The sequence below is a fragment of the Colias croceus genome, chromosome 19 (assembly GCF_905220415.1).
Source record: "Colias croceus chromosome 19, ilColCroc2.1".
NCBI classification, from domain to species: domain Eukaryota; kingdom Metazoa; phylum Arthropoda; class Insecta; order Lepidoptera; family Pieridae; genus Colias; species Colias croceus.
The window spans coordinates 4,965,521-4,985,604 of NC_059555.1; the positions used below are offsets into that span (position 1 = coordinate 4,965,521).

Sequence of the window (20,084 nt, forward strand, 5' to 3'; positions counted from 1 at the left end):
TTGATGTGTATATTCTTCCAAAATTATTAATTTTGTGATCTTGAAAATTTCGCTTTTTGAATACTTACAATTTTCGTAGTTAAGTGAATCAATTTTAAAGTCAGGATTTTTTAAAAATTTGAGTTAAGGATAATTTGAAAGTAAGAAAAAAAGGAATATTTTATTAAAATGTAATTATAACACATAAGAACTTTCAATCAAAACTTATCCCGTTGATAACAATTATTAAGAACTTAAAAAAAATCTGCATCATCAATTGGATAATTATGCAATACTTATAGAAACAAATGATATAAATAAAGAAAATAAATAAAATAAAATATTGATCTAGGGAAACTAAGTTGTACACTGTACAACTTTTTATAGGGTTACCTACGTTTTCCTTTCCGCCTTATATCTTGTTACGAAATAAACCTTCATTAGGAATATTTCGGTAAAGTACCCACTGCCTTTGATTTTGAGATTGGACAAACGTTCTGATATATGTAATATTATAATATATTGTAAATCAATTATGAATAAAATTCTGTAATTTAAGTGAACCCAATAAGCAGATAAACTTTAAAATTACGATCAATTAATTGTGATCAGATAAACATAAGGTTGCCGAAGATGGTTTTATTTCGATAAATCGTTCTAGTGCCCTTTTCGGTTTAATATGAAATTCTTGAAGTGGATTGTGATACTTGAGAATATAAATTTCGTCGCGTTAATGAAGACTCACGTTACGACCTCTACAGCCAAGGTGCTACGTATTGATAATCATGTATCAGGTGATTCACGCTTCATCTGATTTTTGCTCTTGGCACATCAGTCTAAGTGCTGTTACTTACTTAATTAAATTGTTAATAAAACATTAAATTAGAAGTGACCCACATTTTTTTATTAATGATGAAACGACGAAAAAAATATAACTCAAGCGTATTTTAACTCAAAAAGAGTTTTAAAGTGTAGTCAATGAAATAAATCATTATAAAAATGAACCTTATCCAGAATATATAAATCCATCAAGTGTTTGTAATTTTTTATTAATATATTCATAATCATCTTGAACTTCTTAAGCTCTACGTTAGCGTAACTACTGAGAGAAATGAATGTCCAATTTTTGTCATGGTATGGATGGACAGGTCGATAAAGAGATCAATATCTATATTTATTGCACTTGTTGAAAAATAAAATACATCGACTCGTGCGTTTTGACCTACGCAATAAAAGGGTTCTGTTATCTATGCATCGGAATCAAATTTTGCAACGTGTATTTCGAGCCTGCGTCTCATGAGCGTTATTATTAAACTATCTACATAAATTTCTTTTAAAAATCTATAATATAAAAATCAATCCCAAAATGTGTTGGTAAGCGCATAACTTGAGAACGGCTGAACCGATTTCGTTAATTCTTTTTTTATTATATTCCTTGAAGTACGAGGATGGTTCTTATGTAGAGAAAACGTAAATATGTACCACGGGCGAAGCCGGGGCGGATTGCTAGTTAAAAATAAAAGTAACGAACAATTTTTTTTCTTCAAAGTAATAGTATGCATAGAGCAATGTACCTACCTTTTCATACATTTTGATGTAACTAAGTTGATATTGATATTGTATGTAATTTAAAACGAAATACATATTAATATTTCTTATTTTGTCTCATAGTAACACTTACATCGGTTATCAGGTGAAATATTTTTTCTCATTTCTTGTTCTCAGTCTAATCTCAGTGCCTAGATCTTGTAGAGCAAGTTTGATTTGTTTAGTTTTTGATGTTTCGTAACATAGTTGAGATATGATTTATTTGTAAGTTTAATTAATTTATTTGTTCAAGAATGGTCCGTTATGCAAGGATCATATTTGAATGCCGCAGTTAACACTAATTAATTATGTTAATAGGATTTTTTAAAAACAGACACGGCGCGGCGGCTACAGTTTACTTTGTAGTTTAAGCTAGTAATTCAAAAGTCATAAATAAAGTAAACCGTTAGAAATTAGAACGCGATTTATTTGTCTGCCAGTTTGTCTATATCTCGTGACTATTATAGTGGAAAATAAATGCTGCTTATAATTTATAAATAGCATTTAAATGGATTTAATAGGTCAAACAAAAAAGCGCTCGATAAAAAAGATTTTATCCGTCATTTTAAGGAATATTTTTCTTGTTGAATATTGTACATGCTTTTACCGATTAAATCTTAATATATATAAATCTCGTGTCACAATGTTTGTCCTCAATGGACTCCTAAACCACTCAACCGATTACAATAAAATTCGCACACCATGTGCAGTTCGATCCAACTTGAGAGATAGGATAGTTTAAATCTCAAATCGTTTTAAAAGCGGGCAAAGCCGCGGGCGGTAAGCTAGTATCATATAAATACGTGCAACTCAACTGCCAAATTATGAAAGCGAAGATCATCACGCATAGCGTGTGAGATTTGTGGGGAAATTTTTATGATGTTTGATAAATTGCTAACATGAAGACATCATGCTGATCAATCTGTTAATAAACGGGTCTGCAGTTGCAATAATCCCGCTCAATAAAAGTAAACTTTCCTCGGTTATAAACAATAAAATTAATTAAAATTTGTTTCATACATTGAAGGTTAGACTTAAAATGTGTATTATATAGAGCACAAGTAAACAATGGTCTTGAATAATTTCACAATGCAAAAGCTCTTAACTGTTGCACGTACGGCCGAAAGCATAACATTTATCATTTCAATGTTTACGGCGCATGTTACCCGATCAATGCTATATTTTACATAAACAGATAGCTGCGGCCATATAGGGAGCAATATTAATAAAATAGTCACATTATTGAGGATTTTTCATAGAGCGTAATTGTACGATTTACTTCATCGTATGCACGTTGAAACACTCTATGCATATTACATGACCATAAATCTTGTATTTAAAAGCTTTTATCGATACTTTAACGTTTATAGATTTTTTTATAGAAATTGTATTTTTGGCTGTAAAAAGCAACACTTTGCAGAGTGAGCTGTGGAATTACAGGATCTGTGGTTGCCATCTACGCTCTTCCATCGGTCGTCGAGGCGCACAAATTCTACGCATCACCCGCGCTAGCTTGTCTCTATTTAGTCCAATACCTAAAATAATAACGATATATACAGTATGTAATTTACCTGATTAATATTTGTAATTATACATTTAACAGTTAACTGTAATCAATCTGAAATGGGATCTTTAAAAAGTATCTTTTCGAATTCTTTTTTAAAATACTCTTTTCTTAACAAAAACACAAAAAATACTAACATAATAAATATTCCATCTACATTCTACAGACTACAACCGAACCGAATACCCATTAAAATAAGATTATCGGATTACTGTCCAATTGTAGCAATAAGGAAAGAGTTCAAAGAATATATATTTTATTATAATCTGTATATTAAATTATTTGAGAAGTGGCGCCCACCGACATTGGTGTCATGGTGACGCCCGTGTAGGGGCGGAATTGTACAAACGAAACACGATGACGCAGCATTTTAAGAGCATGTTCGAATCAATATTGTCAAAACAATATTGCTTGTGTTATTTAAAATGTACTTTGTTGGTATACACGATATAAATGGTTCACGCGTTAACATTATGGTTAACTTAACCCGAGATATTTTTATTAATTTATCATTATTTCGTGACAATTATTTTCACAATGGTCCGGTTGTTAAGTATACGGTAAGTACTCGAGTGACGTTCAGTATTGGCGAAAGTGGTGGGTTGGATCTTCGAATGAAAATCCTACTAAAATTATAAATGCGAAAGTTTGTGAGGATGTGTGTGTGTTTGTTTGTTACTCTTTCACGCAAATACTACTGAACCGATTACAATGAAATTTAGCACACATAAAGGGTAACTTGGATTAACATATAGGATAGGTTTCATCCGGGAAATCCCACGGGAACGGGAACTATGCGGGTTTTTCCTTTCAAAACGCGGGCGAAGCCGCGGGCGGAAAGCTAGTATCATAATATGAAAATTTGCATTTTTATAGGTAGGTGTTAAAAATCGTAGGTATACCTCAATAAATTATAAATATATATACATCATATAAAAAATAAATTTAATTTCGGTTGTTAATTACAACCCAGTCCAATTATATGTACTCATATAAATTCATACTTTTAGGTACTCACTAATAAAATGTTTGCTTGAAATTTACAACTGACTTATAGAAGGATTACAAAATACCAAATATATCTTTATATCTATATAAAGTGTTTCGAAGAGTTTTATGTAAAAAATGTAATCAATATGTGCACAATAATGGCTCAAAGAGCTTTCCCATATTACGTATCATAAACGTAGTTATAAATTAATTTCGCAGCTAAATTTTACATAAATAAAAGTATCCTGTTGCGCTGTAGTCATCTCAAATATTTAAATTTACTTATAAAGGTAAGTAAGATGATTTATAACATATTTATTTTCCACGCATTTCGTATAATAGCTTGTTTACGTACGTATTATAACCATTATTTAACGTTTTAAAGAGATTAACTTTGAGAGAAAATATTTTTAATCTTTAAATTTTAAACGTACCTAACGTTTTTTTTAAATTTTAATAACCTACATTAGTGATTAGATTCGATAATAAGCCAAGTTATTTCAGAAAAACACTGTGTCGTAATCCAGTATAATCTCTTCACAAACGCAAAGGCGATATTGCCTTTTTATCGCGCAAAATATGAAATATCATTATCAAAATAAGTAAACGAAGTTTCGAGCTTTATCAATCAAATTTCAAATACCAAACATATGGAATTAGGGAAAATTGTTACTATAAATAAATATTGTTCTGTAGTTATATAAATTAACCTGTCCGTATAAAGAAAAATAAATTTTCTACCTACTTATTACAAAATCACAAATGAATATGCTAAATTGATTTAATAGTTTTTGGAGTTACAATAACAAACAAAAAAATAAAATCAAAACTTTTAGGTAATTATTTCATCTATAGTTTTCATCTTATAAGGCATTCTACATACTAAGTAATTACTGTGTGAAACAATAAAAAGTGTTGCTGTTTGTTTTTTATTGTTTCAGTTGTTTTTTACCTACATTCCAGTCAGAACTTGCTTGATTGCATATTTGTTTATAAAATAAGTCCAAATAACTAGTGGCGGAAATAAGAATTATAGTGCACGTGAAAAATGCGTGCAAGGTCGTTAGCAATACATTGTATACAAAATACAAATGTAGGTATAAGTAGGTATATGATATCACTATTGTACATTAGGTACTACACCTTAGTAATTCGCGCCTATGTTTGGACTTCAACTCCTTTCTCCCTGATTATTATCCTCCCTGAGTATTATCTCCATTAGACTTTTATAAATATTTTTTTTTAATATAAATACTTTATCTTTTTCAGACATTGTTGCAGGATATAAAAATCATATTTTTCTTTCAGATGACGCGGATGGAAATCAAAGATGGAAATCGATAAATTATAGAGCTAAATATAGAGTTTTTGTACAAAGATGTTTCGATAAAATAACCTAGATTTTGTAAATGTTAGACGAGAGCAGTGGTGGCTCAGTGGTGAGACCTTAGACTTCGAATCGATAAGTCCGTGGTTCGAGACCAGGCGAGCGCGTAGGAAATAAATTGATTTTTCAATTTATCTGCGCATGTTGTAACATCACCACTGCTCGAACGGTGAAGGAAAACATCGTGAGGAAACCGACATGTCGAAGAATTAAAAAGTTCGACGACATGTGTCATCCGCCAACACGCACTTGGCCAGCGCGGTGGATTATGGCCTGTACCCTCATAGGAGGCCCGTGTCCCAGCAGTGGGAACGTATATGGGCTGATGATGATGATGATGATGAGACGTCAAAAGTTAATTATATGTATAAGTTAGTTAATTGTATAGATACCATCTATAACATCTAAAAATGTAGGTTGAATACTATATCATACAAAATACTTAAGAGAATCTATTAATTAGGTAGGGGAGACCGGGTACAAAAGTAACACTTTGTACTTTTGCCTTGATTTCTCACTGGGTGTTACTGTTATCATTAAATTAATATAACCATATATAAATTTAGTTCATATTCTTTACACTAGCGTTTCAATTTATTACATTATGTAGTGTTTTATATTAATAAACGAAATTTAAAAAAAAAATCGTCATTTGTTACTTTCGACCCCGTAAGCAGGTCGAAAGTAACACGTCGTGGGTCGAAAGTAACAAGATAAAGGGGTTGGTAATTAATACAATATTATGATGGTAAATCAACAAATTATTTGTTTAAAGACTTTGTATTAGTAAAACAAACCAACTTTTGTATTTTAAATATAATACTTACAAATATAATACAAAACAAATCGATAAAAAATATTCTTAGTTTAAGTAATGAGATTAATTAAAATCATTCTTTTACAATTAAAAATTCTACATCCTGCATCCATCCACAAGCATTCCCAGCTCCATCACAACCACCAGGACCCTCAGTAAAACGAAAAAAGCGGGATGTGTTCTCCTAGAGCATTAATGGCAACAGTAACAGTTACTAATTTTCCAGGCTCTGCTAAGGTTATGGCACCTATGTACTTGTTTAATGCCTTTTTATTCTACAATTTTGTTAGGTTTTGGTATTATAGTGGTCACCCCTGTCTCGTCCATATTCCAAATATCTTTTGGCTCAAATTGGTACCTTTCCCAATACCTCAGCAAGGTTAACAAAAAAAAATTATTCACATTATGCTCGTTGATGGAGATAACCGAAAATAAACTGTAGAGCACTCGATTAAATAGTCGCGTAGATCAATTTATTTGTTATTAGTAAATCTCGATCGACGCAAGGTAGCTGCACTAGTATTCCCGGCTTTTATTTTTTTTATAAATCTAATAATATGATAATATGGCAAATATTATATTTTTTTGCAAAGCCTCTAAAGCGCGTCACACACGGTGAAGATACTATAATATTTTATGTTAAGATTCTCTAATATAAAACGTTTTAGTATCTTAAGGTATCCGGTATCAGCGTTCTGACCATAATTTTTCTTTTTGTCATTGCGTACTAAGAACCGCCATCCTGTTACAAATGATCCACAAAATTTCGAGTCATTTGTAACAGGATGTGACGTGTGCCAAAATCATCTTTCAAAATGCTCGTCAGCAAATTAAAAAAAATGTCGGTAATTCCTCGATCTAGTTCGTTATCACGGCATTCTGTTGAAGTAAAGGTGTAAATAAAAATATAATAATGGGACAAAAATAACAAGTTACTTTTGTACCCATAGGGCTATGTTACTTTTGTACCCGTCTATATTTTTGCCAAGACGTGCAACAAAACTTTAAAACGGAACGTGCTACATTAAAATGACTATGAGCAATTCACAATTACTCTAATCAAGAATGGATATGCAAACATTCAGATTTCTATCATCCTTTTAAGACTACGTAAACGTTTAATAAAAAAATGTCGAAAATCTTACTTTTGATTCGTGAAAACACGTTGTGTCCTGTCACACAGCCTAACAACGCGTGGCGCACGCGGCGAATGAGTACAATTAAGGGGGGCACTCTCGGCTATCACCTGACAGAGGCTAAGCGGTGTTCGCCCATTGGATAAATCTAGAGAGCATTTGTTACTTTCGACCCACCGTTACTTTTGTACCCGGTCTCCCCTACTATTATTATTACTTTATTTAATAATAGATCAAACCCACGATTAGTACTCATATTGACCACATATATATCTAATAATCGTGTTCATATTATAATTACACACTGTACGTCTTAAAACTGACACAGTGGTCTTAATTACACAAGTATGCGGTAATCTGTGACGTTTTCAATAAACTAGATCACTGAAACTGTAGCAAGGGCACTTGTCAGCGCGTATTTAAAATTATATGTGACATGTATACAGTGCCGAAGAATAAATATATAAAATAGAAAAATATTAAATATTCTTATTAGCAATATTATTTTAAAGGATTTATGAAATATTATATATGATGCATGAGGTTCATTACCTCCGTATCGCCTTCTGTATGCTTTTGTGCAACCAAACAACAAACCAAACTTTTTTTAATTGACACGAACTCTGGTCCGCTGCTAAGCTTAAACAAAAAAATCCAAGATTTTCCGTTTTTTACTATATAAACTTTTTTTTCGACGTACTCAATGAGATTCAAGAAAGAAGTCTCGCTATATGTAAAAAAAATGTTTAAGGTTCATAAAGAAATCGAGTCAATTAACGATTTAGTACTTTTTTAATGTGTATTAGCTCTCAAAGTAACTGTTCCGCTTCGATATACGCTCACAGAAGATCAAGTTCAGCTTTTGCAAGAGAGGAGATAGTTTAATTTGTCAACTTTTCTTATTCAGATCCCTATCATGTGTAGGTTCATTGTTGTAACTTTTATAAAGTGAAATTTTGAGCGCCGTGAAGACTAGAAAAAGGCTTCTTTTTTCTTATTAAATAGGTAAGTATAATAAGACGTAGCTGTCTGTGTAAAGATGTCAAAATAAACTTAATTTTCAAGTGTATTATAGTTAAGTAGCAATAAATGTTAAGGACGTATCTCGTGTATGACATGTTATCTAAACATGTTAGACATGAAAAAGGCATGCGACGGTGTTAGAATTTATAAAACAAAATTGCTTCGCGCGAACAACACGATTACTTCATAGGTCAGCTATGTATCTAGAGCAACACAAATAAGTTAACATTATTGTATTGTATATATAATTATATAGTTTTAGTTATGGATGTGTGAAATTTATAAAAAAAATCTGCTTATATGATATTTAAAGTAGAATTTTAAGTAACCATAATATTATGTATTTTGAGATATTTTGCCTTAGATAGAGCTATTAACACTTAACATGATAATAAATGATGAATAATGCAAGGATGAGAAGATTTTCTTATTTGTAATTTGTAAATTTAAAAAAAAAAATGGCATGGCCACTGCTTGCACAATATACATATGTACTTAATTTTTTTTTTGGCGTTAGTAGGTACTTTTTTACAATTGAAAAATATTGTTTTACTTATTTAATAAAATACCGCTGGTTGTATTCCAGCCCTGATTATATTAGTTTTATTGTAGTTTTATGATAATGAAGTAATTTTTTAGTAAGTCTGTAAGTGCGTTGAAAGATATTTTTATGTCTTCCAATAAACCTTAATAAGGCATTCAAGCGATGAAAATATTTCACTCAACTAATGCTATATGTCTATAAAAAGAATTTAACGTGTAGACTTGTTATTTGGTACCTATACGTTGCATGGTGAATGATGTCTACCCTTACAACGTGTGAAATACTGTGTTATAAAAGCCTTATGCACTTTATGGTTCCGTATGTCTAATAGAAAATTTTCTACCCAACGGCGTGCATCAAATTAAATCCATTCTGTGTCCACTGTCCACCGAGGCACCGAACGGCGTGCTAAAGTTCAATGGATTCCATATAAAATAAGCATACTCTGGATTATTATTAAGAATATCGGAAATATTAAACTATTAAAATTTGTGTTTCTGTCATAGGTTCCAAGAACATTTACCTCGATATTCATTATTCATGCAGGATACTAGTAGGTACTCATACTCGTTCTTAAATGTTATTATAGGTAATAGACAGTAATCCCGTTAAAGTACTTTTTATCGACATAGGATCGAACCAAGTTTGCTTCTTACTACTCGCTAGACTACAGCAGCAATATGATTTATCAAAACCATGAAATGGACGAATACGCAGAAATACGTTCTCTTCACGCCATTATTAGGCAATACCGGTCTACACTTTTATGTACAAGCATGTTATATAAACTATTTATCCGACGCATATTAATATTTTTAAAATGGAATGAAATAAAAGTCGAATTGTTAATTAAAGTACGGTTAAGCTGTCGTGTCCTTAGGATACAAACCCGAGCTGGTTCCACCGCTTTTTAGCAATCGATGACGCAATTCGATTAAAAATAATTATAAAGTAAGTAACAACTAGTTTAGACAAAAGCCAATATCGAGCAGTCCATGTACCTTCGGCCTAATAATAATTAATATTACCTATACAGTTTAAGATTTATATAGGTATATGCGCAGATATTACTAGCTATTGTGATATAAATTAAGTAGGTATAAATATGTAGTTATCAGTTTAATCAGAATACATATTTACAAGTGTGCTGTAACTGAATATCATATGCATGAAAAGGTGATATCAATGTTATTATTCAAGTACAATTAATTAATATCTCTAGGCGGACGACAGTATTTCCTATTTATAAGAATTGCCATTCTCGGAGAAGCAAGGATTGGATAATCTTTATTCATGTGGATGATATTTGAGTCAAGGTCTGTGCTATCTCCACGGATAAGGTACCCAGTAAGAGAATTTTTTAGTGGAGAGGATTCAAATATTATAATTAATGAAGTCTAATTAACTTTTTCAACTCAGATCGCTTCCTTTATACAATTCATTAACGAATGAGTGCTAAACCCTGAGTTACCTACTCAATAATTATTTGTGTATAGAGAAAATTGACCATTAAAAATGTATGTAACTAAGTATGATCTTGTACTTAATTTGTATTTGTTTAAAAAATTGTGATTAGATCCAAAGATAAAATATGCATTAGGTCAATCCGATAAAGAACAATGGTCGAAAGTGAGTATAGTTGTTAGTAATTAGAGTCCAAGGCTGTCGGGTCGTCACCGCGACACGGGAAGCCATCAAGCCACGCGCGAATCAATGTCGACCTTTTAACTTATTCTAGCTCATTCATAAGTATACATATCAAGTGCGGTTTTTTATAATTTTTGCATGCTCTAAGGCCTAAGCTTTTTGCTTACACATGCATATAGCGACAACTCTTATGGTAGAAGTAATATTACACTGATATATATGTGTGTTTCAAAATATTTATGACAGCTTTCACATTAAACACGACAAGATAGTTAAATATAAGAAATACAGAAAATTTCTACCATATTAGGAGTTTATTTCGGCACATCGCACACAGTTATCTGGTAAAATCTTAGTTAAGCGTAGGTTATTAGACTTGTTAATTTGGCGACACACTGTATGAAGACATTCATTAGGTATAAATAGATCAAACCATCTCTGGGCTTGTATTTAGGTTTTCACCAAGATTGGTTTTTTACGACTAAGTAAATAATTTTCATGACATCGAATGTCCTATATAACAAATAGATATTTTTTATAAGAAAGTAAATTAAATGAGTTTTGTGACAACCCTAAATAAATCACGAATAATTATGTTGAAAAACGGCTTTTCCGGCTTATGTTACCTATTACGATTTTGTAAGTGAGGTGAATCAGGCAGGAAGAGAATGTTGGAATAAAACAAAAACGACAATTATTGTAATTTTGTGAATCAATGAGATATTACTTTTACTTTATAATTAATTAGTTGCATGTCGGTGATTGTGACTTGAACTTGGTCTCTGCGACCTGTGGAATGTAAATTGCCTTCTAAAGAATTGAGTGTGAGCGGTAATTCGAATTCGTAATAAATCAAATTATTACGTTCCTAAAGGCGTTCAATGTAAATTGCATAAAGATTTTTACGTGAAAATTATTTTTAATTAAAGGAAGTAAGTCACTATACTACCTGTTCACGACAATGTCGGCATTGGAGACATTTTTTAAATCATTATTCATTTTTAACATGTAGATATGTAGATACATATATCTACTGCGTGAAGGGACCATTGGGGAATCGTATAGCGTATTTATTATTAATTATACTAATAAATAAGAATGCAAACCTGAAGAGAGTTAATTTGAACGCACTAATCTCAGGAACTATTGGACTGATTTCAAAAATTAATTCATTGTTGGATATGTGATTTCTTAGTGCTATAGGTTACGGGTGAAGGAACCGCTAATTATAAAAAAAGTTACCTACTCTTGTTTTATAAATTCCATAAAAGACCTACCTACCTGGTACCTACTTGGTTATTCAGGACGAGTTTATAAATTGACCTATTTATTTACGAAAACAACATAATAAATAGGTATTTATTGAAATTGTGTAAAAAAGAGTACGATAATTTTTAAGCAACTTTATTAAAAGCTTAAAGAGTAATAAATGTTTGCGAAACTCAATTAAGTACCTACTATTGATATAACTGTATAATTTAATTGCGTATTTAACTGTAATGTTGCTGCAATATAGGTTCTTATGTAAAATAAGGGTTCATATTTTATTCGAGTAGGTAAGCTTTAGTCTTATTTTATAGGTTCTTATTAATATACTAGCTTTCGCCCACGGCTTTGTACGTGCATCCCCGTTTTTCCCCGTTCCCGCAAGAATTTAGGGAAATCCTTTCTTAGCGGATGCCTACGTCCTAACATCTACCTGCATGCTAAATTTCAGCCCGATACGTCCAGTGGTGGGCTGTGCGTTGATAGATCACTATATCAGTCACCTTTGAGTTTTATATATATAGATAACAATTAAATGTAAACAATAACAATGACGAACAGGCAGTATGTAGGGGATTTTTTTCAATTGTGTGACGTTAAATTTAAAAAGTCACGTAGATTTCTCGTTGAATATAATTATTATATTTTATTCACCTTGTCTAGAAGGTAATGATTAATGAGAGCTTTTACCAACGAATCTTTTCAATCACTAGAAATCATAAGACAAGCTTTGAAATGCCTCATGAAAAGCCTAAGTAGAATCTTTTATATCCAAGTCGAGGAATAACTTGAGGTATTTAGATTTACGTGTGTCATCCACAGCTATGTTTTATGTGTTATAACACATAGTGACAACATTATAAAAAATAATCTATATAATATTTTAATAACACAGCAATATTAGAGAACATTCAGAATGGAAAAATCGTGTGGCGCGTGGCGGACCGCGGAATGCACGCTGAATCGGACAGGGCAATTTGCTCATTAGAGGCCATGCATTCTATAACTCAATATACAACTTAATACGAAACATTAATATAATATCTTCTTATCTACGCAACTGTAGTACAATAAAAATGCTTCAGTAAGGTCAAACTTGATTTGGTAACCGTGCTCTGCCTATATATTGAATAATGACGTATCTTTGTTCGATTGATTTTGACTAATGTATTGCTTATATTGTTTTTTAAGTCTGCTTGTTTAATAATAATAATTGATGTCTGTATAGAGCAAATTGTATATTGCATTGGCAATTATAATAATTTATAAATTAAGTATATGTTGAAATTATTCAATAAAAACGTTATAGGCCTCCGTTATCCATTTGTGATTTATAGTAGTGTGTAGAAAAAATGTAGATAGAGTGTTGTTTATATGTTCTATAATTGAATATATAAAACGTTTTCATAAAGCTTAGATATTTAAGATTGCGGACAAGTAATAACCTTTGTACATTTTTAATCTAAATATGACATATTTAAAGAAGGGATAACACTAAACAACCTATAACCACAGAATGCTCTACATGAAAATATTTCGTGTCAGTGATTTAAAAGGAATGTTATTTTTGAAAAGTGTTAATCAGAGCATTTATTTCATATTTCTTCTTTTGTTGTCTTCCTTGTTTCTATGTCCAAGGGCTAATAAAATATTATGTAAGCATTCAGTATCTATAGAGACATAAAAATTAATATAAAAATAATTTGTTTTTAAAGTGTGTTAAAAGTAATTCGTAGTTTTTATGAAAAATAAACAGCGTATTAATATTTTATCAAGAATCCAAAATGCTATTTTGCTGAAATTATTTAAATTATTTTATTTCGCTATTGTATTTAACATATGTATGTGTACTAATAATTTTATAACATTTGTGTTAGTTTTGTAAAGGCACAGAGCAAGTAATATAGTGTAACGGTTTTTGATATGAATAGTTAAAACCATAGATACGTATCAGGAACAATATTAAAGTTGTGACTTGTGTTGTATGATAGGTAAGCAATGAAACCAGCCACTTTCACGGTAACAGTGATATTTAAGGTCAACCATTTCACCATTGACCTTAACATATATTTTTAATCGTTTTCGATTTATTTTTGTAAAGTATTGGATTTAAATGAAAGAAATCGTGAGTATTAATTTCACAAAACCTACCTACCTTTCCTATTCTAGCTTAAAATTATAAATTAAAGTAACAAGGTTATTGCACTTTAAACAATAAATTTGTGGAATAAAAAAAATGTTAACATATTTTGTTAAATTAATTAATGCATACAAAATACAACTTATTAACACGTGAGTTGCCAGTGTGTGGGAAATATAATGAACTCAATTTTAACATGCAAGGATACAAATGTACCTACTTTATTTTTTTCGAAATATCGTTACACATTTATAGAAGTCAAACCTATAATTTAACAAACAAATATTCGAAAGTAGTTCCGCACATGGAGGTGTGTGCGGCAAATTGACCTTCTAATATTCAAATAAATCAAGTTAGATAAATATATACCTACTTTGAAATTATATGTGTAACAGAGTAGCGATTAAAATAGGCTCATCATGTCCGGATTGTTTATGTTTCTGATCGTTTGGAATGATTAATGAGATTTGGTTATTTATTGAGTATCGCTCCAGGCATTGTGAATGGGAGCAATATTATTTAAAATTATCTACATAAATTTTAGGCTATTTGACATTTTCTATGAAGGTAAGATGAAGGTAAGTACATCTAAATACAAGTTTTTGAATGATTACATGTAGTTATAAATTTTTATTATTATTCAGCATTATTTCTGGACAATTTTTTGAATTATATATGTCGTGGTCATATCGTAGATTTGATCATTTCATGATATGAGTGGCCATTTCACGAAATGGTCGCATATCGTGAAATGGCCAACATAGTTTGATCAGATCGTTAAATCGTCAACGTTTCACGATTTGGTCATCCACATTTGGCCAGATCGTATAAAATAAAAAGAGTCCATAAAATATTAAAAAAATTCAGAATAACTATATTCTAAAAACTTGTTTAATGTCATTTAAGTTAGTGCCGCGGCAGCGGCCGGCGAATGCCAGAAGCGAATCGTTTTTGCAATAGAAAACAGTTAGGTTAGGTTAGGTTAGACTTTGATAAACAACGCACGAGCCGAGCGAGCAAAGCTAGCGTGCCGCGACAGCGGCCGGCGAGTGCCAGAAGCGGATCGCTTTTTAAAAAACAAACAATTATAATAATATAGTAGTAGTTTCTTAAATTATTTTGTTTAAGTCGCATTTTTTCTTAAATACATATAAGATATCCACATTTTCCATAGTACTCGTACCTCTTCGTCGTAAATTCTTTGCTATGACTTTCTTCATAATATTGTTATTAAACGAATTATGAAGTTTTTAACTGCGAATAATTTAATTTTCGCCAGCGGCCGCCATCTTATCACATACCTAAACACAGAGCTTGCAGCGCCTCTACCAACGATTAATGTAACTATTTTACGATATGATCAAATAATTTTGATCATTTCATGAAAAAACCGTGCGTTAATTGGCCATATCGTGAAACGATTTCTTATCATTGATCTGCCCAAACCACATCATGATGTGGCCAAACTAAATTGGCCATTTCACGATATGCGACCATTTCGTGAAATGGCCACTCATATCATGAAATGATCAAATCTACGATATGACCACGACATATACATAGGTACGTATCATCACTACATAGTATAAAACAAAGTCGCTTTTTCTGTCCCTTTGTATGCTTAAATCTTTAAAACTACAGAACAGATTTTGATGCGGTTTTTTTAAATAGATATAATGATTTAATAGATGGGTGTGTATAATTTATTAGGTTTGAGACAAAGCGGACGAAGCTGCGGGCGGTAAACTAGTTAGTTGTCTTAAAACTAATTATTAACATTCTTGATTGCAAACGATTATTAGAGGATGATTATAAACAACCTACAGACGTATGTTTTAAGTGCACTTGTTGACATTGTAAGTTCTGAGAGTACTTTTAGACCCACAATATTTCAAGGTTTAAAGTAAAGCCATCTGATATGGTTATTTTATATATATATAAATCAATTCATTATAGTATTATGTTTTCGGTGGCGAAATACTGTTAAAATAGTCTTAACTGGGGTACATGGTGACAACAAACAAGCGACAGGTCATAGTTTATTTATTATTACATTCTATTGTCTAGTATCTTAGATTTATGGGCTTAGGTATATAGAAAACAAGTTATTTTTTTATATTTCCTGGTAACAATAGTGGTTTCGTTGTGGTTTAGTTGTTTATAATTTAAATAATGCTTTACATACATGATACAGGTCCTTAGTAAATTAGAATAAGCTAGGATTTAATAGATAATAATTAAAAATGTATGGATATATGGATGTAAAAGCTTTTGTTTTACAGGTACTAGGTACATTTCCATCTCGCAAAATCAAGATCTCAACGAGTCCTGAGTTGATATTGCTATTTGTAGCTACCCGTTTGTAGAATGACGATAGTTCTTCTGTAGTTTCATCATAATATATTTACGCTTATAAAGAATAAAGAAATTAAATTTTTATATGAATCTTTCTTTTTATACATAAAAGTACGAGCGAGGTTGAATGAGTATGAATTCTTCGTAATCAATAAAAATACATTGATGTGGTCATAAAAAGCTGTTGAAGCTTTTTATAATTAATTGGTCAAGAACACAATGTAGGTCATACATAAATACAATATACTTTAAAATGTGATAAACATTATTATGATCGTGTGTACTCTCCGAGACAATGCAATATTTGAGCTCTCACACATGCTTTACTCAAAAATCTGACTTTAGATTTCCGCCTGATTGGCATAGTCGGCGTTGCATAAAGGTTGTTGTAACTTATGCCAATTTCTAACCATCTTTTTCTAATATATATAAATCTCGTGTCACAATGTTTGTCCTCAATGGACTCATAAACCACTTAACCAATTATAATAATATTCGCACACCATGTGCAGTTCGACCCAACTTGAGAGATAGGATAGTTTAAATCTCAAATCTTTTTAGAGAAAGCGGGCGAAGCCGCTGGCGTTAAGCTAGTAATAATATAAAAGTACCTACTCTGATTTCCGATAAAGAGTAAAAAATAAAATAACTCTAGCAAATCTACCTACTTGTTTATTATGTATAAGTACTTCCGGAATTATCTCAATTCCGAAGTGTCGATAAATTTTTTAATTACTGTTCGTGAAAAAGGTTTTTCCATTTTTAATTAAAAATTACCTATCTCTTTATTTATGGAACTTAGCCTTATGAATCTTTGTATATGACTATTCGCATAATACAATCACAATAGTTCTGGAATTGGTTTATGCAAACATGATTTACGTTGAGAATGTTATATTAATTAAATGACTATTAAAAGTGCGAATTCTTTGTTAGTTTATACCTAATTGTTCTATTGTCGTAGAATATTAAATTGACCTTGGTAACTGATGCGGTACCTAATTATATGTGAGTACATAATTTCGATCGAAAGGCGAAAACCGTGCGAAGAAGTGTAGATAATATAATTAGCCTTGCCACATTCTCTAATTATACCTAATCAAGCACTTTATTACAGATGATTGTAACACAAAAAGGTTAAATTACTTAATTTGCCAATTTAATAATTTAAAAAGGCATTTTATGAACGAATAAATCAATAAAATTGCTTTTAACAGCAAATGCATTAATTTATCTTCTATTTTTGAGTGATTTTTGACGTGTTTGTGATAATTCTGAAAAAAGAAACCACAACACCAAGTAGTAAATTCTGATAGTGTTTTGTCATACCTAATATGTGACTTCATCTGCAACGACGACGATCACGATTGCAGTCACTAGGTACCAATCGTTTATCTTTATACCTATTATGTTATCAAAATTCCTTTGCTAAGCTTAGTGCCTGGGGACATAGATGTTACAAACATAAATGACAATAAAAAAAAAAAAAAAAAACTGAAAGTAATCGGTGAAATTCATGTGAAATGTTCAATATCTATATTATGTCGTGGCCATATCGTAAATTTGCTCGACCATCGTTAAGAGGCCGTATCGATTTTAGAGTGATTTTGACTTGTTTCTGTAATTCTTTAGGAGCTCGTTTAAGAAAACTAAATTAGTAACAATGTGTTATAATATCTTAAATTAAAGATTTATTCAATATGTAAAAAGTGTCCGAAACAATTTATTGATTTTCATTGTCCAGTTTGTTTAAATAGTATAATAGTGTTTCAATTTTTTCAATGCAGGACGTTCGTGTCTTTGTAGTTTACACAGAGTTTAAACTTTAAAAGAAGAAGTTTTCATATAAAATATACAACAATAAAGACACTGAGACATCCTAAAAAGTGTTCGAGGAATTTTAAGTACCTTTATTCAAAATCTAAGTTAAAATAGGCTTACTTTGATGAAATTTTATGCGTATATGGCGTCGAATTTCTAGTACATTCAACAGAGTTAAAAAAAATAAAAAATACACATTAAATGATGTCTAGATTTATGCTTGAAAATTTGCAATAAAAAAATACATATTATGTATTTGGTTTTATGGAATAATTTAAATTTCTCTAGAATTTTCGATTATATACGGGAGCGCAAACGTTGTTACGGCAGACCTATACATAGTATAATCGAATATTCTAACTTTATTCCATTACTTTCCATAAAACATAGTAGTTAGTTTTTTTAAACGAGCTCCTAAAGAATTACAGAAACAAGTCTTAATCACTCTTAAAATCGATACGGCCTCTTAAATCGTCAATGTTTCACGATTTTATCATCCACATTTGGCCAGATCGTATAAATTATAGGAATTCCACAAAATATTAAAAAAATTCAGAATATTTTTAGAACTTGTTTATTGTCATTTATGTTAGTGCCGACTGCCGCGGCAGCGGCTGGCGAAGTGAATCGCTTTTTAGAAGATATGGGCATCGACATGGGCATGGGCATGGGCATGGACGTGGGCGTGGGCGTGTGAGTGTGCATGGACGTGTGCATGGTCATGGGCATGGCATGCATGGTCATGGGTATGGCATGCATGGGCATGACATGCATGGGCATGAGCATGGGCATGGACATGGGCATGGGCATGGGCATGGGCATGGGCATGGGCATGGACGTGGGCGGGGGCGTGTGAGTGCATGGACGTGTGCATGGTCATGGGCATGGTCAGGGCATGGCATGCATGGGCATGACATGCATGGGCACGGGCATGGGCATGGGCATGAGCATGAAAATTATTTTTTATTGTTGCTCCACCCCGAGCCCATGGCAGAAGGACTCCTGATTATTATGAACGTCATGCATTGTCCCGCGAGTCGGAGACATTCAAGGAGTCAACTCAAATTCAAAGCTTTTTTTCATATTATATTCATATTATTTAGTTCTCATATTATTCGCACATCTACTTCTAGATCTTTACAGGCCAGTAATTAACGTTACGCGCGTTTGACCGATGACATTTACATACATTGCCCCTAATACGCGTACAAAAAAAAGTGAGAGTGAGAGAGAGTGTTGCTGGACTCTGGAGTAGGAACGGCATGATTGAGGAGATAAGAGGCAAGATCGCAACGAACGTACTTTATCAAAATATTAAAAAATTTCAGAATATTTTTAGAACTTGTTTATTGTCATTTATGTTAGTGCCGACTGCCGACTGCCGACTGCCGCGGCAGCGGCTGGCGAAGTGAATCGCTTTTTAGAAGAGATGGGCATCGACATGGGCATGGGCATGGGCATGGGCATGGGCATGGGCATGGGCATGGGCATGGGCATGGGCATGGGCATGGGCATGAGCATGGGCATGGGCATGGGCATGGGCATGGGCATGGGCATGGGCATGGGCATGGGCATGGGCATGGGCATGGGCATGGGCATGGGCATGGGCATGGGCATGGGCATGAGCATGAGCATGAAAATTATGTTAGTGCCGACTGCCGCGGCAGCGGCTGGCGAAGTGAATCGCTTTTTAGAAGAGATGGGCATCGACATGGGCATGGGCATGGGCATGACATGCATGGGCATGGGCATGGGCATGGGCATGGGCATGGGCAAGTGCATGGGCATGGGCATGTGCATGGGCATGGACGTGGGCGTGGGCGTGTGA

General features: G+C 32.4%; 1 protein-coding gene across 1 annotated transcript; it reads left to right on the top strand.

Moving 5' to 3' along the window:
- The first annotated feature begins 18,959 nt into the window (after positions 1 to 18,959).
- LOC123700415 (glycine-rich cell wall structural protein 1-like) lies at positions 18,960 to 20,084 on the top strand. The gene is made up of 2 exons (XM_045647625.1): positions 18,960 to 19,108; positions 19,622 to 20,084. The coding sequence occupies exons 1-2, from the start codon at positions 18,960 to 18,962 to the stop codon at positions 20,082 to 20,084; spliced, it is 612 nt and encodes a 203-aa protein (XP_045503581.1).